General features: G+C 36.7%; 1 protein-coding gene across 12 annotated transcripts in view; it reads right to left on the reverse strand.

Moving 5' to 3' along the window:
- ppfia4 (PTPRF interacting protein alpha 4) overlaps window positions 1–22,677 on the reverse strand; it is an 85,950-nt gene extending 63,273 nt beyond the window's left edge. For 7 of the 12 annotated variants that reach the window (XM_026275804.1, XM_026275797.1, XM_026275798.1 and 4 more), the window contains exon 1: window positions 21,673–22,676. In XM_026275804.1, the coding sequence (XP_026131589.1) occupies window positions 21,673–21,921 (249 nt within the window). In that variant the 5' untranslated portion in view covers window positions 21,922–22,676. Of the gene's footprint in view, window positions 1–21,672 lie in introns of all 12 variants that reach the window. The other 5 variants (XM_026275799.1, XM_026275796.1, XM_026275794.1 and 2 more) reach the window with 2 other exon arrangements.
- Between the last annotated feature and the right edge of the window lie 2,511 nt (window positions 22,678–25,188).

A 25,188-nucleotide genomic window follows, 5' to 3' on the forward strand; every position in this document is an offset into this window, starting at 1 on the left:
CGCCCCTGGCAGAGCAATGCCGTCATCCTAACCTCCTGCACTATTTCCCAGAAGCAGCACGAATGACATGACCCTGTCATCGAGTCCTAGTGAGCACCGACCTAGACAGCCACGGCCATTCCAGAACGGCCTGTGGTGCCACACATGCCCCCTTTTTTAATTACAGCCCGTCCCTGTCTGGCACACCGATGCACACCCACTATCAGTTATACACAACAAGAGCCCATTACAACGACAATGGAGATTACTGTTGTGTGGTAAAAGAACATTAGTCACAGAGATCTGGGGAAAGAAGGAATGGAAGAGGAAGAGGCAGAGTGAGAGAACTGACTGTATTTAACCGTTTAATTGGGCAACATGGAGGATTTAGAGCAGCAATTTTCAGGTGACGAACAACTTCAATGGTAAAAAAAACTGGAGGGGGAAATGGAGGGAATGCACCAACTACAAAACAATTAACTTCGCTTTTTATAGTGTATAAAGTATAGGTAATTCATACCCCAAGGCTCTCACACTGTTTATATATATATATATAGACCCCTTGGTGAATAAAGCAACTGAGTGTATTATACCAAACTGAGTGCTGCATTTTAAGCCTGGCAAATAATAACATGTAATATTTATGTATTTACATACACCAACCATTATTAATGTAGAGCCAGATATTCTTGTACATTTAAAGGGATAGTTCATCCAAAAATGAAAATTCTGACATTAATTACTCACCCTTATGTAAGGTCTTAGCTCATCAGAACTACTATGTTCAAGGACCAGATATGGTCACATGGACAGTGTTGAGGAGTTTCTTGTTACATGTAACTAAATTATGTAATTTAATTACAAAATAAATTTAATTATGTAATTGTAATCAGTTAAAACTACTGAGAAAAAAAAGTGTAATTAAATTAAAGTTACTTATAAAACTTGACACTAATGTTTCAGGAGTTCAGGACACGGGATAGGACACATTAGATAATTATTCGATAACCTTTATTTTTATTATTTATTTTTCTAAGATTAACTGTTTTTTCCAAGCCATTTTCAGATGCCAGTGTTTCCTGTCATAGCTATGCAAGGATTTGATCTAAAAACAGTATCATAGCTACTAAACTATTACTTGTTATGGTTTTAAATCTGTATTTAAGCTCAGAATGATCTCAGAGTAAGTCTTTTAAAATTAAATTATATAATCTTAATCCAAGTGATGAAGGATTTCAAAAGTGACGGTAATCAGTGTTAAACACTACTGTAAGATTTAATCCTACTTGCTTTAAATGTTTGAAAAGGATTAACAGTTGAAAACATTAGAAATTCATAAGAATTGATCAAAAAGTAATCAAATGTAATCAGTTACATTAATAAAGTAATTGAAATAGTTACACTACATATTACATTTTCGATAGGGTTACTTATAGGTAAATACGTAATTTGTAACCTATTACATTTCCAAAGTAACCTTCTCAACACTGCACATTGACTATTTAAACGATGTCCTCACTATGTTTCTGGGCCTTAAATGTGGTAGTTGTGTTGCTGTCTATGCAAGGTCAGAAAGCTTTTGGATTTAATAAATCCAATATATATGGCAATAATACTGCATACCACGTAGAGATCGACCGATATAGGTTTTTCTATAGCCAATGCCGATGTTTAGAGGTCAGGGTTAGCAGATGGTCGATATGTGCTGCCGATTTTTAGGGCCAATATTTTGAAGTTTTCCCCTTCATTTGCATGCTAAAATGTCCCACTAATAATAAGCGGATGTACAACATTTCAAGTCCATCATTTACATAAAAGTTTTAGAGCATTTATCAAGCAGAATTTTTCAAGTTTGTTGGAACATAAATGTAAACTTAAATATACATTTAAATAAAATAAATACAATTTTATAAATAATCAATTAAACTGAAAAATATAAAAAATAAAATATATAAAAAATAAATAATAGTAGTGCTGCAAATACACTTGCAACCAGCAATATTTGTGTTTGGTATATTTGACACAGAACATCTAAAGTGCATTCTAATTTCAAACATTATTAAAATAAAGTATAGTCAACCAAACATATAACAGGTTTATACTGGTTAGTTTAAATAGACCGTATTATACCAGTCCACTCTGCTGTTATGCCAAGGACGTTTTTGCTCATGTGAAGAGGATTATCTTTTCAGTGTAGTTTACATTAAAAACATTTTTAAAAAAATTATATAGTTTAACATTCAGATACATTGCGAATATGGAAACATTTGGATATGTATAGAATCAGACGTGAGCAATAACCTCCAAATACATCTAACCAAACCCGCGCTCGCTCGTCCTCGTATGCAATTATATTTTTAATATTATAGTGTCATTTGAAAACATTGCAACTGCATACAACAAATACAACAACGAGCAACACAAAACCATTTAAAGAGGTGCATTCAGTGGTCTCCTTAATGGAAAACAGTCAACAAAGTAAAATGATCTCAAACGTATGACACGCTCTGTTCTTTTTAGCAAATGATCATAATCACATCTATTCATTTTACAGTCCTGTTACTAGCATTTTATTCAAACTAAAACCCCTTTAATTCGGGTGAGAAAGCTTTTTTTCCCAAGTGGTTTGCTGCACATAATAATAATACCGCTGCAGATGCATTTTGCAGCATTAAGGTTATTAATTGATCGTTAATTTAAACGACGATCGATCATGGAAATTATCGAATATTGACATTCCTAAATGCAAATAAGTTGGGTGGAAACCTGGCTATTGTCTACATTAAACCATGCCCGTCGACGTTCCTGACTTTAAATCAGGGCTACTAAACATGGATATCGGCCGATATATAAAAAATACAAATATCGGCCCGATATATCGTTCGACCTCTAATACCATGCTATTCAGCCACTCAACATTACTGCAAGGGAAATTCCTTCATCGAGACAGACCTACTTGGAAAAATATGGGTTATTAATGACAGAATATTCATTTTTGGGTGAACTAGGCCTATTCCTAAAATACATTTCACGTGAAGCAAAAAAATTAAAAATCAATGGAAATGACCTGGTGTATAATAAATGTTTCATGTATCAGTTATGTTATTAAGTAATCACTAAATCTTTTACTCTACTAATTAATTAAATGTGCATTCACATTTACTGTTGTAAGGCAATTTTTTTCAGAATATAGTAATTTCAATAAGAATCCAACAATTGGGAATTTCTTGTGAGGGCTAAATATCTCTCCAAAAATATGAGTCACTGAAGTAAACTAGAAGGATTTGGATTCTCCCAAAAAATGTTGCTGTGTTTGTGTTTCTACAACTCAAGATTTCATTTCTCTCCTAAGAATCCTTATTTAAGGGTCAGGATGTTAATGCATAACCATTAATTATGACTTACAAATGAGCAGCAGTAAAAGTGATCTCAAACATGCCAAAAACCCATCCAGCCACATTTGCTCGTAGTCACTCTTAGCCTAGTTTTAAAAAAGACATGTAGAGCGCCCGGAGCCATATTAAACCTAAGATGGCTACCATGGAAACAGTTTGGCATTGTGAGGATCAGACAGTGATCTATTTTTAACAAAAGAGCAAAGGTGCTTATGCCACACAGTCAATGAGCCAAATTTATTTGAACAGGCCAGACTAGAATTCCATAGATGGTGTCTTTTTTTTTATATATGTAAATGGGCAAAAAGACACAGACATATGCTTAGATTAGAACACATCTATTTCAGTCTCAACTGTAAGGGTTATAGGACCACACACACACATGCTACGTGAGTTTTAGGAATGCCAATTAAGATGGGCAATCTCAGCGGAAAGGAAAGGCACTGATCAGTGGTACGCTTCAATTCCTCCCTGCGCCTTGCCAGTGTCTTTAGTTTACATGCCAGTGACCGCATCCAATTTGGAACAATTTAAGAGCACTATCCTGTGTGTATGTGTGAGAAAGTAAATATGTGGATGTAACCTAATGACCGGGTGTAACCTAAAGGCCAGAGGAAAAAAAAAAAAAAACATTTTTTGAATGTTAAAGAGCTAAAAGAAATAAAAGAATGACAAGTTATTGTGTGCGCATGTGCAGGTATTGCTGGCAGACAGAGGAATTTCCTGTGACTTTTATGTAACAAATCTCAAGGCAGAGTCAGAGTCAGATTCACAACCTTACATTGGCAAGAACTTGCTGCATTGCACCCTGAACCACATCAGTCTTAAGTAGAGGTCAGACATTTGATATATTTCCCTGAATAATCTGCATCGATAACAGCCTTCAGAACTTTTCAGATATTAGAAACATATGCCCTCTTGGGCGGGCCTTAACCATTCAAAGCAGCCAAGGTTCCCAGACCTTTTGCTGTCATTATGAATGTCTGGCTACACGAGACTAGGCATAGGATGACCATATATAAAAAAAAAAAAAAAAAAAAAAATATATATATATATATATATATATATATATATATATATATATATATGTATTATACACATTATATAAAATTTAAAATATATAGTAATATAACTTTTAAACTGCTACAACAAATGCATACAATTAATACCTAAACTGAATTATTTTGATTTTCTTTGTTAATTAAAAAAAAATTCTATAACTTATTATTGGAATGTTATTTTATTTATTTTGTTTTTTGAAGAACCACTATTCTACAGCTTAAGGTTATTTTTGACTCAATGCACTACACACACATAGGTTATACAACCCATTTCACCTGTAAACATGTACTGTAATCTACAGTATAATGATTACACATTATTACATAGTGTTTTTATAGGTAAATTAACCAAAGTTCATTTTGTGATTCCATAAGATCCAAGAACTGTATATTTTTCTATAATCATTCAGTTAAATAAATATGATTGTAATTTTTTTTATTGTTTTCATTGTCATATTTATTATAAAAATGTTTAAATATACTAATAATTACAAAATAATTATATTAACAATAATATATTGATGCTGTTTTATAAGATAATTAATATAATAACAATTATATAGTAAATATATATTATAATGAAAATAATATAATATAATATAATATAATATAATATAATATAATATAATATAATATAATATAATATAATATAATATAATATAATATAATATAATATAATATAATTCACAAAGTCATCCTATGGGCCCCTTAGGAATTTGTCTCCATAGTGTGTATTTAACAAAAATAATAATTGAGAAATTATTCAATATTTTCCTTAAATTTCTTGATTTTAATAACTATGAGCTTGTTCGTTTAAAAGATTTTTGTTCCTTCTAAGACAATGGCTTGAAGACATACAGGCCCATGAGAAGAGGACAAGGCCTCACAGATACTTACTATCAATTAAGCAGCATACTAATGATTATTATGATAATGACATTTCAGAGAATGTTTGAAGCGTGCTTTCCAACGGAGACCACAGTGTAACCACGAGCAGGAGCAGTCATGTTTGTGCCTCTATTAAAAGCAAAACATCTGAAGAGGTAGTTAAAAAGAGTGTTGGGTGGTTGAGAAATACAGAACAGAGGCCCAGCGTCTCGGGTGACTGCGACACGGTGGAAAACAGCATTGACATTCATGGCTACATGACAGGGAAACTGTCACATGAGGGGATTACTGTAAATATTCAAGGGCTAAAATTTGTTATTTATGAAATGCATGCCATTATGTCACTTCCCACCTTTTAATCTCCTTCACGGCTGTATTGGCCTCCCTCTCTCGCATCAAGGACTGGAGCCAAGTGTAAAGACCTATATTGACCCGTCAAAGCCGGACAGTGAATGAATGGGTTTGTATTGATCTTCTGGGCATGCCTGGAGGTCCGAAATAGCATACTGATGGAGAAGACCCAAAATAAACATCTCATAAAAGTTACATGTAAATATGACTTACAAGCTTATGGCTTACGTCCAGACTGGGGTTGCATGGTATATCTCAACAAAACAAGCAATGGAGGGGGAAATAATGGTGTTAATTTTATTAGGTTAATCTCAATTATTATTATTATTTAATCTTTATAATATCTGCATGTCAAATTGTGACCAAAAAAAAAAAAGCCCATAGATTCATTGCAGCAAATTGAATTCCCAGTGCACATGACTTGGCCTGACTCACTGTTTACTGAGAGTGTCTTTCTTAACAAGCCCTGTGCTGGGCACATTCAGTGAGTCTTGCTAGCACAGCAAAGGACACTGCACCTCCCAATTCCAGCCCTAATCAAATGAATCACATGGCTTATTTCATGGACTTTAGTGAAACAGGTTAACAGTTTCATTAGCTAAGTTGATTTCTTAGTTTCTTATTATTTATGTTTGATTCCCTGAGGTTCTTGAACCCACATGAGTTTAATTGATTTGATCAGTAAAACCAGTATTGTAAAATTTTAATTAAAATGTTACAGTTTTCTATTTAAACATACTTTATTTACTGTAATTTATTCTTGATGGCAAAGCTGAATTTTCAGCAGCCATTACTCCAGTTTTCAGTGTCACAGTGAACCATTTTTTTTTTAAGTAAAAAAAGTGATATTACTTAATATTTTAAAATATTAAATAAATTTTTTCTTTGTTTCTTCAATGAATAGAAAGTATAAAAATGTAAATAGTGATTTTTGTAACATATAAATGTCTTTACGTTTCATCAATGCATAACTGCTGAATATTTGAAGTATTCATTTCCTCAAACAAATCTTACAGAAACCAAACTTTTGTGTTGTGTATACATAAAAACAAAAATTGTAGAAATTGAAAACTTAAGAACAATATCAAGAGAAATAATTATATATACCGTATTTTCCGGACTATAAGTCGCACTTTTTTTCATAGTTTGGCTGGTCCTGCGACTTATAGTAAGGTGTGACTTATTTATCAAAATTAATTTGACATGAACCAAGAGAAATGAACCAAGAGAAAACATTACCATCTCCAGCATGCTTTTTTCCTCGTAATCACGTATTTTTGGACTGATGCGACTTATACTCATGTGCGACTTATAGTCCGAAAAATACGGTAATTATTAAAAAATTTACATTAATTACTACGGTACATTTTATTGGGGTTTTGTCATCTGACAAATCATCTTGCATATCACAAGCTCAGAAAACCATTTCAACAGAAACAGATTTCAGCCTATTCAAGAACCCAATATAGCAGCTGTACTGTTTCTATGAATGGAAATAGCTGCTTGAGAGCGTTACCACGGCCACTGGGTGGAATGACTTGCTTAAAAAAAGACTTTGTCTTTATCCACTTGGTGAGTGATACCAGAGACAGTATGAGGAAGAGGAGATAACGGAGCTCAAAGAAAATGGATATATGGATGCAAAAACTGACACTAGCGCACTAGCATAATGTAGCAGAAGAAGCTACAATTACGATACCATGGTTTTTTGTAGATTTGGCCTTCTATACAAAGGCATTCTTGACAAACAATTTAAGATTTTAGTCTTTAGTCTTTGTACTTGTATGTCTTTTGCCTACATGGAAAAAGTTGGACTTTGGCAGTTCTTTTTGCAGGGAACTGCTTGGCATGAACAGAAGCATCCATCATTGTCCGTGTGAGAGCATGTGAGAAAGTAACTATCTTATTGTGGAAAAACTAAGCATTACATTTTGCCAAGTGCTTTTTTTTCCCCGAGGACAGTTGGAGGTTGAAGCTTTGGTGGGTCAGCAGCGTGTTACTGGCTCTGGCTGCAAGGGAAGCATTTTCTTGCCAATAAGTGCAAAAGCGGCACTGGGTGCTCCGGGAAGTCGCTGCATGATGTGGTAGCACAAAGTTATTTTTGAGGCCAAATATTCAACATAATACAATAAAACAAAAGTTATGCAAAACCGCTTTCAAAGTTTTTCAGAAGTGGTTACATCTCTACGTATTCTCTCCCACCGGGAATCATTAACCTAGTTAGGACTTCATTAAAAGTCTCGCCTGCCTCAGTTGATTTCTTTAGCCCGGCTTTAAAGAATTTAATTATTCAACAATTATAATCGAACATCTTAGGCCACGCTCCAAGCTTCCCATGTTACCACATAATGGTCCGCACGAGTGCTACGCTACATAAACCGAGTTGTTCCTCAAACAGAGCTTGTCTGACTAGTCATATTCTCCTCATTTCTTACTATACCTTTTGGGCATGCTAAAATTGAGTTGTCTGGCTCAGTGGATGACCTATTTAGCGTGACATAGGCGAAATTTATTTGAACCTCCTTGAGATATTTTCCTCTCCATTGATTTTTGAGTCCAGCTTGGCACCTTCTTGGCAATGCGCGTGCGTCTTGATGTCTCTGAGGCTGTTTTCAAGGATATGCCAGAGCTCCGTGTATTAGTCGAGGATTTGGAAATGCTTTCAAACACTCGAATATCATTAAGTGAACGTGCTTCCCACTGCATGCGTGAGCAAAACAATGTGTATGACAGCCGAAAAAAGGAGCTCATCTTAACGTAATTAAGTTGGATTATTTTCCCCGTGAAAGTCATGAAGGAAATAAGACAGCGACTAATTGAATATTCAGCTGTGGCTGCCTATAATTGTTGTGTCTTCCACTACATGCCGCAGTAAACCAGCTCTGTTAAAGGACAGACTGGTGGGAGATAATACCAACTCGCAAACGCACACAAACACAAGCCTGTCGTAGAGAGGGGTTGTTAACGTGCAAGAAAATAACACAGATGCTATCTAGAAAAGAAACTTAACAAGCGATCTGCTTGCCTGAGTATTAGGGGAGAGAGAGGGGTGAAGTGTGCCATCCAAGTTGCATTTTATGTTTAATTCCATACTAGATTATGGCTACATTCATGGTGAGAGTCAGGTTTCATTTCAGTTCAGGTTTCAAACCTTAAATACGACTATTCTTTTCTATACAGCTGTATGACTAAAATGGTTAAAAAACTTTTTTTTTTTTTAAGTATCAACAGAAAAAAACGGTTCCTCAAAGGAGTAAAAGTATTACAGTTCAGTAAAGTATGCTTGATAAACAATGGAGTTCTCCTGTAATCAAAAATTGAAATGTAAAGCCCTATTAGCACTGGATTAGTATTATGATTAGTATTTGTATTATCTAGGGACCTTTTCTAATTTAGAAATTCAAAATTTTGTGTGGTGCATTCGCCCGGGATAAGCGAAGCCTGTTATTTTACTCAAATTACTCGAACCCAGATGTCAAGGCTTTGAGAGTCCCATTCTATTGTCCAGATGGATTTTTTTTAAAGAAATAATATAGTTTCCTGCACCGTGTCATTTATATTTCACCAGGTTAAAATAATATCTCAAGCTTTATGCTTGATTTATTTGTAATACATTAACCTCAAAACGCTTTCAACTTTCTCTTTCTGCAAATTTATTGGTTTAGCAATATGATGACAGCACCCAAAATACTATCAAACACTCCAACACAGCTCAATTCTTCGCGAAAGATGGATAAAAAGGCGCACAGGAATCAAAAACTTAGAAAAGTTATATACGACCTACCAAATCCAGGCCAAATCACAGAGATGTCAATTCGCATGGGACAAATATTATCACAGCACCTCGGTGTTCGGTGAAATATGGTAGGTCATTTGCGGGGGAATTTTTACTTTACAAATTACAGACATGGCCAATTCACACAGGATTAAGATCACAGACAACCTCCACAATTATTACAAATGAGTGGAGGTCACCAGGTAATACTAATCCAGTGCGAACAGGGCTTAAGTCTTGAGTTGTGTTCAAGTTGTTCACCAAGCAATGAGAAATGAGACAGACATTAAACAGAGGTTAAAGAAATAGTCCAAATGATATTTCAGGATGTCTGTCATCAACTGAAATTAGAAGATAATATCTATAACATAGGACCATAAAAAAAATACTTCCCTAAATTAATTAAATTAATTAATTAATAAACAAATTCCCAATACCAATTTTGCCATTTAAGTTTTATACTTTTAAATCTTTCTACATTCGCTTTCATATAAAACTAATTTAAACTGTCATGTAAAAAACAAAAATCTCCTTTTAACAAAAAAAATGATGTCACTTTTGTAATACAGCATCTCATTTAGATATATATATGATGGGCCCTTTTCTATACAAATGGTCATTTGACAAAAAAAAAAAAAAAAGTGCACAGTTTGCGAAATTTAGAGGCGCTTACACACTGTCACATCTTTCCCCACTAACCCCTTTTGGCCTTGACCCACTCTTCACTGATCTGGTTTTAAAATATATGCCACTATGAGTCACGCTGGAGCCCCTAAAATGATCCGAAGCAAATTCAAATGGTCTATCTTGTGCATGAAATCCTACTTGTCACCTTGCCTCAGTCCAGAAACAAATGGCGATGCTTTCATTGGCTCCTCAATGAAATGAGGCTATCACATCCATGTTTGGTTTAGCCGTGGGGGCGGGTGTGAGGGCCGATTATATTACTGTAACTGGATTCCAAATTGACTGCCTCAATGACTACTGAGTGATTAATCACAGTCCTGTCAAACACTTGAAACAGTTTTACTATGTGCACATGAAGTAGCGAACAAACAATGACAGATTCTGCTTTTGAATTGGGTGTTTTGATTACAGTACACAAATTACCGTGCTCTGATTTGTCTAGAAGAAAAAATACATTCAGGGACTGACTGGTGTCTAAATGACACTGTAGACCACAAAAGGTATTGATAAACTATTGATTGAGTTACTATTATTAGAATGTCAATGTAATAATGAAAACTTCCTAATCATCCGGAAGAGGGAGGCGGGAACCGGCGCACAATCAAACAGAAACTTCAATGACAAAAATAAACACAAAACAGCGCACCAGCCCCTCACGGACGACACAAAATAAAAAGCACAAAATAAAAAGTAAACATAAAATATTGCCCAGGCCTGGTCCTCTCTCGTCCTTCACTATCATCGCTCCAGTTTTATATCCTTCCATCTACTACGTGGGACTCGAGACTGGCGGTGGGGCGCAGGTGTCGCTGATTTCCCAATCATTCCGCCGGCCTCCCTCCTTGTTCCCACATCCCCTCGGCCCCGCCCCACTCGCCACAGTCAATATACACCTTTAGTTGGCCTTGAAATATGAGTACAGCAGCAGATATCATCCAAAAGGTACAGTGCATTGTCTTGACTTTTCTCCAGAGGCCTGGGTCTGATGTGGCATGTTGGGTGAATATCCTGAGTAATCATCTGAGATTATAAATAATGCAATAGACAATGTGGAGTTTAAGGCAGATGTGTCTCTCCAAAGAGACATCACAGAGTCCAGGATATGGAAACTGTGCTTCAGGAGAATTATGCTCTACAATATGATGATACGTGAAAGTTTGGAATACAATAAGGCTGGAGAGAAAGATGTGGGGAGAAATAGATCACATCTATTTCCACAACATTAACTCACAGGGTTTAACATCTGAACAAAGCCAATCCTATCATAGAAATCGCTGAGATCTTGGGATAAGAAGATTAAATCCAGCCTAACATATTTAGGCCCATTTATACTTGGTCACTTCATGCATTTTCTCTGATCGGATATCTATCTGATTTGTTTAAATGGTTTCATTTACACTAGTCCACATAAATGTGTTATATAAATCTGATCTTCAATTCCCGTGCTATATGCAAATTTTATGGAGTTCACCTCAAAGAAAGCAACAGATAAGCCTTGCATTTTAAACATTTTTAGCTAATTTCAAGATCAAAGACCACAACAGGAGAGCGAGTGAGTGGAATCAACACTGGAAAGATAAGTTAGTCTTACTACTTTTCATGAAGATGATTATGTTTTAAGCATCTGCAACTTACTTTCAGTTTCATTTGCGGCAGTTTGCGTGGCGAGGTTTGATGAAGAGATCTACTTACCCATTGCAATGCGTGCTGCAATAGCGCTATCGTATCTGACTATAACATGTCATGTAGCCTATAGTAGTTTCAATAACCAGATGCATTTACACTTGTCAATTTTTGTTTGGAATGCACCCCAGACCACATTAAGTGGTTTGAGCAATCGGATTTAAATCAGCCCCGAAAGCATTTTGAAAGGTATTTACTTTTTTTCCAAATGAGATGAGAAGAAAAAAAATGATAGAAGAGAAGAGAAGAGAACGACATAAAACAAGAAAACAACAGAGATTAGGAGATTATAAGAGCAAGCACACGAGAAAATCCACCTCTCTGAAAAGCTCAGTGTGCATTTCCCCAATATTCTCATCTGATTTCTCTATTCATCTGAAACACGCATACTAAATCAAATAAGCATTAATTATACATCTTATCCTTAAATACCACACATACCGCCTCCTCATCATGCACTAATGCTACCACTATGACTTTTTAAAGAGTGCTGGGCCTCAGAAGGGTTCGGCACTCCACTGATGTTGCGGAAGCTTTGTAGAAGGTTCGAGACGGGCTGGATTTTTAAAAAACTGCAGTCACACTGACAGTTAAGCTCTTCAGTGGAAATTCTTTCTTGTTTTTGGCCTGAGTGACAGGCAGCTGAAGTTAATGTGCTGCACAGAAATCAACACGCCTGACATGTGTTTCTGTAATATAGAGCTGGACACTTCTACTGACAGATCATACACCGCAAACTCAGAAGACAAAGTGGCATACAATGACACAGCATATTTCCCTTCTTAAAAGAATATTGGTTTTACTAGAAATCCAGGTACTACTTTATATTAACGGTGAGTGCTGAATGATGAAAGCATCATGAATGGATCTTCACTGTGTCAGGAGTGCAATGGAGTTTTATCTCAAAGCATTAGACACCACAGGTCTGCATTCATTCATGCTTGGGAAAATCTGTATGAAGAAATAGAAATTCAATGTTTTGTTAAAGCTAAATAGGCCGAACCGGGTGTTTAATAAATTATGCAAAGTGCTAATTTATTAAAAACCTTCATTCAAGTGTGACATCTTCCATGTTGTCACTAATATTCACCAATCTGATGGCAAGAAGGGACAAATTGGCATCTCGGTGTGCTAATCGCACTGAGAGCCTTTGGTGGCAGATGGTTTGGCAAACCTACAGAGGCTAAGACATGGCGTCAAGCTGTGTGAAAGCACTCACAGCAATACTTTCATTAGTGTTCAAGAGTCTTTTATTTAGGTGAACGCACAAAGGAGTGAACTCTGGGCAGGCTTGTGCATGGCACAGCGAGGACATCACAAGGCACCAGCCGTGAGTGTGGCAGTGAGCTACAGTAGTGGCAGAACGGCACAGAAAACAAAGAACCACTTTAACCTTTCCTATTAAACCTTGGCGACTAACTCAGCCAGCACTGTTTGTGTTATAGACATGAATCATCCCTTAAAATGGGGATGTGTGGCGTACTGGTACTTTGATAAGAAGCTGATCCTTAAATATAAAAAACTAAACGATAGTTTATAATATTTGCATCCTTGTATAGTTTGTATTTGTTTTTTATAAATCTTAATTTGTGCTGTTTTCAATAGCTTTTTTTTTTTTAGCATTAAAATTCCTATTAAGAACCATGACAACTTCATTGGTATTGACCTTAAACCACTGTGTTTGATGAAGAGAGGTTTTTGCTCTTACTTTCCTACATGATCAGACTATATACATTTCATACATGTTAACATGTCATTTATTCACTACTCGAGTCTTCAATGTCACATAATATTCAGAAATCATTCTGTCAATTCTGGAAACAGTTGTCAGGGTTTCTCATACACTGAGTTATTTGTGGCGGCCTACCACAATATCAACACTGACCGCCACAAATAGATGTTTCCAAAATGCTTTGACTCCATTGAATAAACGAGCACTGCACATTTCAAAATCAAAACACGGCATTTTTTTGAAGGGAACCGGTTGTCTTCAGAAAAGTTTTGATGTGATTTTCATTTAATCTTTCCTTTAATGCCTGTTAAAGCAGAGTTCATAAGCGCAAAACTGTTTTGATTACAGCCATTACCAGGGAAAGCGCAGTTTCTGCTGCTCTTAAAGTGCCTCCTGCTGGCAGGGAATGAATTAGCACTTTCAATAAGCCTGTTTGCTATTTTATATTTACATTATATACATATATATTTCCACCAGGGGAAGTGCTGCCACACATAGAGTATAGGTCTGTTGGAAACACTGGTTGTGTATAGATTACAAGTTCTTTGATTTTATTTTATTTTTTTCTTTAGAAAAGAATGTGTATATATATCAAATCTACAGGAATATTTTCCTAAATGATTATTCCATGAACTATCATTCACTATAATTCATTATCATTACCAATATTATTCAAACCTATCTATACAAAAGCTGACATAAAATGAGTCACACAAGAAAGTCACAGGCAGCATCCTGAAAAATAAAAATAGAAGCAAATCATGCGAAGCTGCACTCCTCACGTTCTCCTCCCTTCTCGCCCATACAGCGTAAGTCTCCTTAAAATATACATAAACGCTTTCATTTTTAGCCCGTGACACAAGTCAACATTTTAGCGTGACCTAGAAAAAGCTGTCAAACTGCACTTTTTCCCAACCTCTGTAATTCTCACCTTGTCTCCAACATTTCACAGTTTTTTTTCCCTGCACACAGTAACTGTCCTCAGACTAATCCCTTAAGATACTCAAAACTCGCTCGCTTGCTCTGTGACTCTCTTCCTCTCACTTTGCTACACTCTTTCACTATTTGTCAAGTCACCAAAGCTCTCCTCCTAATCCCCTGCCACAGCATCTGAGTGGCATTACGCTCATATCACGCCTGGAGGAAAACACACCAAAGATTACAGACCAGTTTCACTTATAACTCCCTATGGGTCTGTACATGACAAACTTTGGCATGACAATCATAAACCCAGACCACCGTCACAGTCCCTTCCTGATTTTTTTATGGTTGGTTCTACAACCCTAGATCTCATACTGCCCTACAAGAGACCCTCAGATTCTGCCCTTGGCTGTTAAAATCTTGAAGAAAAAGGTCCTTGAGAAATTGCAAATCAATTTCCCTCTATTACATCAAGAGCTCTCGTCTCTTCTCACAGCTGATGTTAATATAAAGCTATAGATAGCAAAATGATTTTTATCCTCAAACATGACAAAGAAAAGCCATCTTGTATTACATGTAACAGCCCTTTCCTTTCTATCTTTCCTTTGGGAAACCTGCCTGAAACAACCATTATTGCATTTGGTGCGCTCTATAGTCAACATATAATACCTTACATATACACTCTTAGAAGTAAAGGTTTATTGGCTTTTTTTAAAAAAGGAATAGCTCACTCTCAAATTAACATTTGCAGAACATTTACTCATCTTTAGGCCATCCAAGAGTTAGATGGTTTGTCTCATCAGTGGATCCGTTGCGGTTTATGGGTGCCGTCAGAATGAGAGTCCAAACAGCTGATGAATACATGAAAATAATATACAACATGACGCCAGTCCATTAATAAATGACTTGTTAATTTTTACAAACATGAAGCACTTCACAAATCCATCATCATTTTTGCTTTTTTTTTTACTTCAAACAAACCTTTTAACCATAATATGGCTTTCTCCAGTAAAAATTGTGAGGAGAGAAATATATACATATCAAAGAAAAACCAGTCCAAAACAGTTCAAATATGATGGCGGTTTTAATTTGAGAGAACAACAGGTTCAATTGGTTCAAGGTTCAAAGAGAACAGTTGGTGAGCATGTGATGTAATGCTAACTTTTTCCAGATCTGTTCTAATAAAGAAAAAACGGTGAACAAATCTTCAGCAAATTACATTTTTTGGGTGAATCATTCCTGTAAAATCCATGGAACCTTTCCAATACACAAAGGAAACAGTGGGAGGAGGGATATCATAGTTAGATTTGTATTTTTTTCAAGAACTGTCCCTTTTGTAACCTTTATTTTTAAGAGTGCATAGTTAGACTTGATTAAATCAGCTTGACAAGTTATTTTGTCTAGGAACACAGGAGCATGGTTCTACTAACTTAATTGCACTTGTAAAGCCGTCTGGGTAAAAGACCTTAATGTGAAAGTGTTGTTAGAGATCATTTGAGAATATTGTCCTTTTCTCCGCCACTTCTGTACAGTCAGCTGTGCACTACAAGCTCGAGTGCACAAATGACTTCAGACAGAAGCCGGCCACATGCTTCAGGGTGCTCCATTTTAATTTAATTACATGCACAAAAAAATAAAAAATACATACAAAATCTGTGTGATTTAACAGCAGAAGAAAAATGTGAAGGGGCGGATCCAAATTGAATTTGCTTTCAATCAGCTGCATTAGAAACCATGAACCAGCTGACCCAAAAGATTTCCAGTCCTAGATGTCTGATATCCTATGTATATGTCAAGGTGGTCCACTTTGAAAAGAAGAACGTAGCCAAACCATTAAAAAAAAAAAAAACATAAATTGATTGATGTATGCTTGACAGTGCTGTGAGATTTCAGTAAATAGAAATCAATAAAGATTAGGAGCATCATTTTGTCCAAACAGAGTGAAATGTTTGCATGTGAGGTTAAATCAACAAATCGCCCGCAGCTGCTAGGAAGGGTCCGGCGGCTCAGAGGTGTCATGCTGGAGATTACGGCAGCTGCCAAAAGACATGTGATGCTGTTTTCACACCTGTGTTGGCACGGTACCAGTCTGCAATGGTGTGAGGATACTTTCGTTTAAGAAAACAAAGCCAGTACGGTTTCTTTCTCATATTATAAACAAACATAAACTGAGATTTTGACGACATTTGATGAAACGTAATTATCAGTGTGTGAGAAACAGCAGTGGTATTTTCTGCATCATGTTGTCGCTATAATATTGGCCCAGCTGCCTAAAATTAAATTGTCTGCTGGATCACACTGTTCTCTGAGGGTAGAGTGTACATTTTCAGAGACTCTGCAAAACTGAGACATCCTCCAATGAGGCAGTGATGAGAAAATAGCATCTATTGATCAGGCTCATCTATCACTGAGCTGGGGAATGCTGAGTCGCTCAATGACGCGAGAGGAAGTGCAGTTGTGTTGTCAGTGCAGCTAATGATATTCCATGGGGGCTCTTATCATAAAAGTATACATTTTTGTAAGGATTATTAAGATACTAAGGTACAAAATCTTCACCCTTTCAAAATGTACTAATATATACACTTTAGGTCATGTGTAAAATTTAAAGGAACACTCCATTTTTTTTTTTAATTTTCCATTTTTTTCCAATTCCCCTAGCGTTAAACAGTTGAGTTTTACCGTTTTCGAATCCATTCATTCGATCTCCAGGTCTGACGGAAACACTTTCAGCTCATCTTAGCATAGATCATTGAATCTGATTAGACCGTTAGCATCTCGCTCAAAAATGACCAAAGAGTTTCTATATTTTTCCTATTTAAAACTTCACTCTTCTGTATTTGCATCGTGTACTAAGACCAATGTAAAATGAAAAGTTGTAATTTTCTAGGTTGATATGACTAGGAACTATACTCACATTCTGGTGTCAGGAACTTTGCTGCTGTACCATGGGTGCAGCAGGCGGAGTGATATTATGCAGTGCCTGAAAATAGTCCCCAGCTAGTTTGTGTAGTTGCAGCAATAGCAAAGTTGCTGGGGACTATTTTCAGGTGCTGTGTAATATCACTGTGCCTGCTGTGATATTATTTACGTTAATAAATAAAAATTCTATATTTTTTACTGAATTTTCATTTGAAAAAATGGAGGGAAAATGCATTATTTTAACCACATTTTTACTGTATTTTTCTTCTTACATTAAACATTTAATAGTCTGTTTGTTTAAAACGCTGGTTCAATAAACCATCAGATGAAACATCAAATTTCATCAAAAAGCTGAAAATGGCACTACTGTTATGACAATTATTTTTTATCTAATTTACAAGGGGAAAAGACATCAAAAGTAGTATTCATCAGATTCCAAAGCACAAAAAAGCCGGCACGCTGAATAGCTGGTTTCAACTCTCCCGGGCAGGATTTGACAGAGTATTCTCGTCTTTTAGACATACACTGCTGCAGAATCCACCCCACCACAGATCACACACAGTGCTATGGTGATCAAACGGATCCGTTTTGCTTCTGCTTATCATTCAAGGACTTCTTGGAACAACCGCTTGGTTTGGTGGACAAATAAAACAATTCCACACTTGACCTCCATTCTACATGAGCAGGCAGATGACTCAGGATTTAACTGCTCAACTCAAGTACCATCTCTACATGCCAGTTCCTCTGAACATCACACAGATAAACAGGGTGCAGAGATCCACCCTACAGCAGACAGAGACAGTCTGGCATTTCTCCCCGCTCAGTGAATGGCATTCGGCCAGTTCACCAGCCCTCATCTACACTCCAGTTCTCCCTGAATGGACAAACACGTTTGATTGACAACACTGCTGAGAAACCAACATCCCTGATAGACTATAATTCAAAAGTGAGAGCGAGCGGAGGATGCTAACTCTGCACTGTGGTAAACCCCATGAGTGCACAGGACAAATATTTCAGTCAGCTGTCCTCACCAGTTGTCTTTAAGATGACTCTGCAGAATCAAGTCTTTTATAGTGTTCATGTATCATCACCATCATCAATACTGTCATCATGCTCTGCGTTAATAATATACTCATAATCAATAACACAGTGCAGGTAAATTTCCAGGACCTAACTAAAAGGATTTAAAGCACAGTTTTGTGTTTGCAAACCTACCAGCATTAGCTGCCAGACAGCATTTGCAGACCACCAAAACAGAAGTGATCAACCATGGCAAGGTATAATTAGCTTCAAACACTATGAACAAAAAAAAAAAAAGTTTTTTGTGAAACAGTCTACTGCACCTACAGCGGTCTATGGAACCACAACACAATGCAAATGGGGAATTATTAACTGAATCCTCAAGAAACTGAACTGACGGAATTTGTATAATTTTCTACAGTCAAGAACTGAATTAAACTAAAGTAATAGGTTGGTTTGGTTGTGTTGCACGAGTTCACGCACGCTTACAAAAAATTAGCTGAAGTATTATAATGCTTATTTAGCGTGTTGTTCAGGGAAGGGCTCCTAGCTCGGGAATGGCCCGAACCTAGAGTACCCCCCATATAAAAGTGTAATATTAACTCTAAGTGGAGGAGATGGGGTGGAGGGGGGATGCTGATAAACTGTCAAAGGACAGAGGTAAGTAAGCTGTATTTATACCATAGCGTTGATTCTCTTAAGTGCTCTCCACCTGTGTTAATTAGGCTAAGTATCTGACGCACTCCTCCAGAATCTTGTTAATAAAACATCATTAAATCAATTTTTAAAAAGTGAGACTTTGTGATAAGAATTTCTATCGATCCAAGAATAATAACTGCAGATTATTAAGATATAGGCCTACTCTGCTCTTCAAAAGTTTGAGGTCAAGTCAAACTAAATAAATAAATTAAATAATAAAAAAATAAAAATTATTATGACCGCCAAGGCTGTATTTGTCTAATTAAAAACAGTAACAATAGTATGTGAAATATGAGTGCTTTAAAAAAAAAAAAAAATTATTCCTGTCTTCAGTGTCACATGATCCTTCAGAAATGATTCTAATTTGATGCTCAAGAAAAATGTATTATTATATATATATATATATATTATTCTAAATGTCCTTAGTGTCATCAGTTTAATGCATCCTAGCAGAACATAATTCCCTTATTTTAGAGACAGCCAATAAGATTAGAGCTTGCCAGGTCAAGGAAGTGCTACCAGTCTGAGGTCTGGGGTTCTGTGTCAACTGAGGATAAGACCATACAGGCAATAAGTTAAATCAGGGTTTTTTAAATGTAAACGCTGGCTTTAAACTAGATTAATTGGCCTCTTAGCAACAGTCTCACATGCTTCAGAGCATCAGATGAAAGAAGGCATTTTGCTTTGAACAGTCAGACACATGCAAGCGAAAGAGGAAGTCCAATTTACTCTAGAGACAGAACAGTAAGGCATCTCTTAACTACAAAAGCTAGTCCTGGTTTCCATTTCCAGGGTTCAATCACCTCCCTTTAAAACTAGTTTGCAGGCAACAGACTTAAAATTCTCCCACAGGAATAGAGTTCTTGAAGATTCATATTATCCCACCTATTAACTGTCTGGATGAGCTGGGTGACGTAAACTGAGAAGTAAGCTTCTTTTGCATCACTTGTGCAGAAGATAAAATTGGAGGGAGGGAGACAGGGGGAAGGATGAGGGTGGGATCCTCAGATGAATCGATAAATATCACTTGTGTCCTTGGCAAAAGACCAAAAAGAGCAACATGCTACAGAAGAAGATACACTAGACTGTTTTTTGAACTGAGGCTTAACCTACCACTGAGTGTGCATACAGTGCATATACCTCACTAAGAAAAAAAAGTAAATCATTTTGATAAGCATTTTGCAAAAATGTAAGACTTTTCTTTAAATTGTAACCTTGTTGCCATTATTTGACTGGGATGCAAGCACAGTTACCACCCCTGACATTTCTGGGACACAGGAAGTTCCAGTAAATGATGAACCTTTGTGAAAACAAGTGTTTACCCGGCAACAGCAGCACCACAATGCATCCCTTATAATTGAGTGGGTCTTAGAAACTCTCTCTCTCTATCTCTCTCTCTCTCTCTCTTCCTTCGGCTTGCTCTCTTTTTTCATCAGGGGTCTAGGTCTTAGAAACTACTAAACCCAAAATAAATGATAGATCAGTTTTAGCTCTTTTGCCAAAATGGCAAATCCGGAAACATTTCTGCTGAGGACAAACTACACATTTGCAAGACATTTCCTCCACATAATACCATTTTAATGGTTACTTAAGTCATAAACAATGAGAAAACCTTAAAGCCTTCGGTTTTCTTATTGCCGTATCCAGTTGGCTACAGTGAAACATTTCGCAACAATTGTTTTTTTGTTTGTTTTTTTTTGTAAAAAAACACAGCGGCTTCAAAATGTACAAGTCATTTTAACCACACACATTAAATTCACTCACTCATTCGCTTTTCAAGTTCACAGTCAGGTTCTAGAAGTAAATCATTTTAGGGGATTTGACAATAACAAACTGGTGAAGACAGACTAACTGAGAGCTACGAGGTTGTAATTCGATGGTGTGTGCATTGTTACATCCATCAGCCTGCATTTCACTACATTAACTACATTAAACAAGATTCTGCAAAGAAATGCCCACCAATTAACAAACTGTGCCCATCCATTCTGATAAAGCACTGTCAATGGCTTAGACGTGATATGCATGCAATGATTACACCATTCAAAATAGGCCTACCTAATGGGAATTTTTCCAGATTTTTTTGTTTATTTCAAATCAAAGTTTGTAGCAATGTGATTCACCTCATGTGTTATGTTCGGATTATAATTAATAATAATAATAATACTTCCACAACCAAGGAAGACGAGTGCGTTTGCACTCAATTGGGTAGCAAAACAAAAAATGGTTCCATCCTTCTGGACCCAATTTCCTGTTTTCCCAGGAAATACATAAACAGAAAGATAGACATACAGTATAAAGAAAGAAAACACTTCTCATGTGATATCATGTCTTTCCATGGTCTTTGAACAAATAAATTGGCTGAAAATAACTTAAACCACATTCACAGTTAGGGAGCTTAATCTACTGTTAGAGCTCTGTTATTTTTAAGGGCATTGAATTAGATTCTAGCACTGTTTCTAATAGTAATTTTCTACGGTTTTACAGGGAAAATGACATTTTATAGTAAACACAGTAAGTCATGACGCAATTTCCCGTGTACCTGTGTCAGGTGTGCGAGTTTACCTGCGGTAGCGCGGAGTTGAGCTGCCTCTGAAGCACATCTCTCTCGTGAAGCACATCCTGGAGTTTGGTCTGCGACTGGATGAGCGTCTCCTGTGTCTCCCGTAAAGACTCCAGCAGCTTATCTCTCTCATCCAACATATTCACCATCAGCTGTTCAAAATTAGACTCGGCATCCGTGCCGTTCTGAGAGCCTTTTTGGGAACTCACCGAGTCCCCCTCATTTATGGTTGGCATCACTTCACACATCATATTGCTCGATGTTCTATAAAGTCTAAGTCAAATTAGAAATTGCTTTTTTTTTTCAGGTTTGAGGTGCACTACTAATATTTAATTCCATTCATATGCACATTACACATGTCCATGTAATTTAAAATGCATATACATCCTCTAATTTCATTAATTGCATCTAGATTCTTCACACACCTTGACCTCTCTGGTCCATGATTGTCGGCCTTTTCCGCTCTGACATTATCCACCTAGTTTGACTTGGAACTCAATGCATTTCGCTTGAAGCTCATTACAGCGCTCGCCGCACGCATTTTCCGATTTCAGCTGATGAACCTCGGCGCCCTTCGCTTTAATATCCACCAGTTGCCATTAACCTTTAAGAAAACGGTGAAATTCGCGTCTGCCGCATCCTCCAGATCCCTCTGCCACCACCACCACCACCATCATCATCATCTCCTTGAACAGCGAGCCGAGCGAAGCACTCCTCCCTCTACGAGCTCATTCCCGCTTGAAACACCGCGATTCCGCTATCTCCACAAACATTCGCGCATGTTTTAAAATACAAATGCACCGAAGCTTTGGTTTACGTGAAGGTTAAACGTCTCTCTCGTCGTCGGCGAAAAGCATATCCACCCGGCGTGGCTCTGTAAAGCTCTTCAAACAGCGTAAAATCTGAGTTCCTCACATCAGCACCACGCGACTACATGACTGTCATGCACGAGACGCCAGTGTGAGAAATCGTGTCACGCGCAGCGCCCTCCTGCGGCATTAATGTTCATAGAACCCACGGACCTATCATTAGGTGCCTATATATTTTTTATGAAAACGAAATTTATCTCATTATTTGGAAATCTCAAGAAGATCTCATCACTTCACACATCTTATGCAGTGTATATATATATATATATATATATATATATATATTATAATTAGGAAAATCTTATATTTATATTATTCTTAAATGTTATTCAGCTTTGTTGTATTTTTCAGACAAAATAAATAAATAAATAAATCAATTTAGTCACATTTGCTTTTATGTGGATGGAAGTTCTCTGCAGCTAACATTTTCAGGACCAGGGGAAATATATAAAGTAAAATGAATAAATAAATAAATACATTAGAAAAAACAAATAACAAAACAATCTGACAAAACAGAAAAATAAGAGAAAAATAAATAAAACAAAAATTTTTAAGGGAAAAAACATATCTATAAGGATTCCATTCAAACTTCATGCAGAGGTTCAGTAGTTTTTTCATTGTTTAAAGAGATTATCCATTATATTTATTTGAACAATTTGTGGTACTTCAAGACACTTTAAACGTAAAAAAAAAAAAACCTGCCGAGATGACGTCATTGTTTTATCGTAACCATTTTTTTTCTCTCTGAAACCTGGGCTGTTCAGACAAAAACTGGGCAAAACGTTTCTTAAACGAAAACGGTGGTCAACACCCTGTTCTGATGACGCAAGAGTTGCAGCTATGGCAGCTGAGAATGCCATTTTTTGTGTTATTTTTGAGGAATTATCGGAGCCTGTCTGATGAAATCGGTATAAATACGTGTTTAATACTTGCAAAATACGCTCGATGTTACAGTCACTGCCCTTGCCGTCCAGAATAAAAGAGAACATCCCAATCGATTGAAGGGATTTGTGGACACTGTGGTTCCTAATTATTGTGACACAACATTTGCCTCGCATTTCTGGATGAAAAGACAAAGATTTCAGATGAAGGATAATACACTTATTGCCTCCGAGACTGTGTTATGATCTATATGACTTTATTATTTTTATTGTGAGTATATAGGCTTATCATTATTGCTGATCACTGTTGTTGTGCTATGTTAGTGTAATATTTACCATTATACAATCAGAGGGGTAAAGAAAAGTTTATGAAAGTGTCACTCTACTATACAATAGTAATAGTAAATATGTATAGTATTTTTATGTTACATTAATCAGTATTTAGCACACCTTCCAAAGGAAAGGATCAGAAGACATTGCAATTACTAAATGATATTTAAACAGACATGAAGTTCGAGATCTTTACTTGTGCTCTTATTATATTAGTTATTTTGCCTTTAATGTAAATAAACGTGAAAACAATATACTTGCTCTTGTGAATTTATTTTGATGTTAATTACATTGTGCGAGCTGTCTACGAGGTTTATATACATGTTGCTGCTGATTGTTTGACACACCCACCAAACAAGAGAAAACGCATCTCAAACCCCGTTGCACACATAGACAGGTTGCACACATAGACAGTAAAAGAAATGGACACAGCGACCCCATTGGAACTCAATTGAGACAAATGAAGCCCAGTTTTAGCGTTTTTTAGCACTTCCGTTTCTGATGCGCAGACTCAAACGAAGCTTGACGACGTCAGCAACCTGTCTGACAGATGTAAATCTTCTAGTAGCTGTGCGTGAAAACTGCCATCGTTAATCTTGCAGAGACGGCGAGCTTGAGCGGGGAGTTCTTTGTCGTGAGTGAGTAGGAGTAAGTATTCTGATTAATTATTTTGTATAGTATTTTAAAATGTAACGCCAGTATGCCATATTAAGTCAATTGCCTGCGAGCTTCTCCACCTGTCTGTACGGTAATGCGACAGAGAGCCGAGTGGTTATGACGCAATCGTTAGCCTATTTTTTACAAAAACTGTTTATACGGGGCCATAATGTAACATAGAAGGTAATGGAGCCCTTTATACATTGTCGTGTATCTTTAGAAATAAATAATGGACAAACAGAGTCTTTAAACGCCTCAGATGTAAAGTTATTCGCTGTCAAAGTGACGCCAAAATGAATGGGAGTCAATGGGAATGCTAACGCAAGTGAAGTTCTGCTAAAAGATGGCAGCCCCCACCCGACTTCAACTTCCGGTCGAGTTCCTTGCCCCTTGGTTGCACACGGTGGCACACCGTTTCCAGGAAACATGTCGTTCAAACCGGAAACCGTAGCAAAACGGCGCACACCGGTTTGAGCAGAGAATCTAATATGGCGAGAAGTTTCACTCTCACTACACTTCCGGCTTCTGAACTGGTTGCAGTTCCACTCTGATTCCATTATGAGGACGATCACAGGGCGAGTGCAGAATGAATGGAGGTCAAGAATACCCCTCAAAATCCACTTTTCTCAAGATATAATTTTTGTCTAGTAATTTAAATGTTGTATTCGAAAAGAAATGCAAAGAAATGACACAATGCTGGGTTTTAGATTTTTTAGAGTCACTTATTTGCTTTAAAAAGTATTTTAAAATGTCAATGATGTCATCCACATTCATTAGCAGA

The sequence above is a fragment of the Carassius auratus genome, chromosome 11 (assembly GCF_003368295.1).
Source record: "Carassius auratus strain Wakin chromosome 11, ASM336829v1, whole genome shotgun sequence".
Classification (NCBI taxonomy): domain Eukaryota; kingdom Metazoa; phylum Chordata; class Actinopteri; order Cypriniformes; family Cyprinidae; genus Carassius; species Carassius auratus.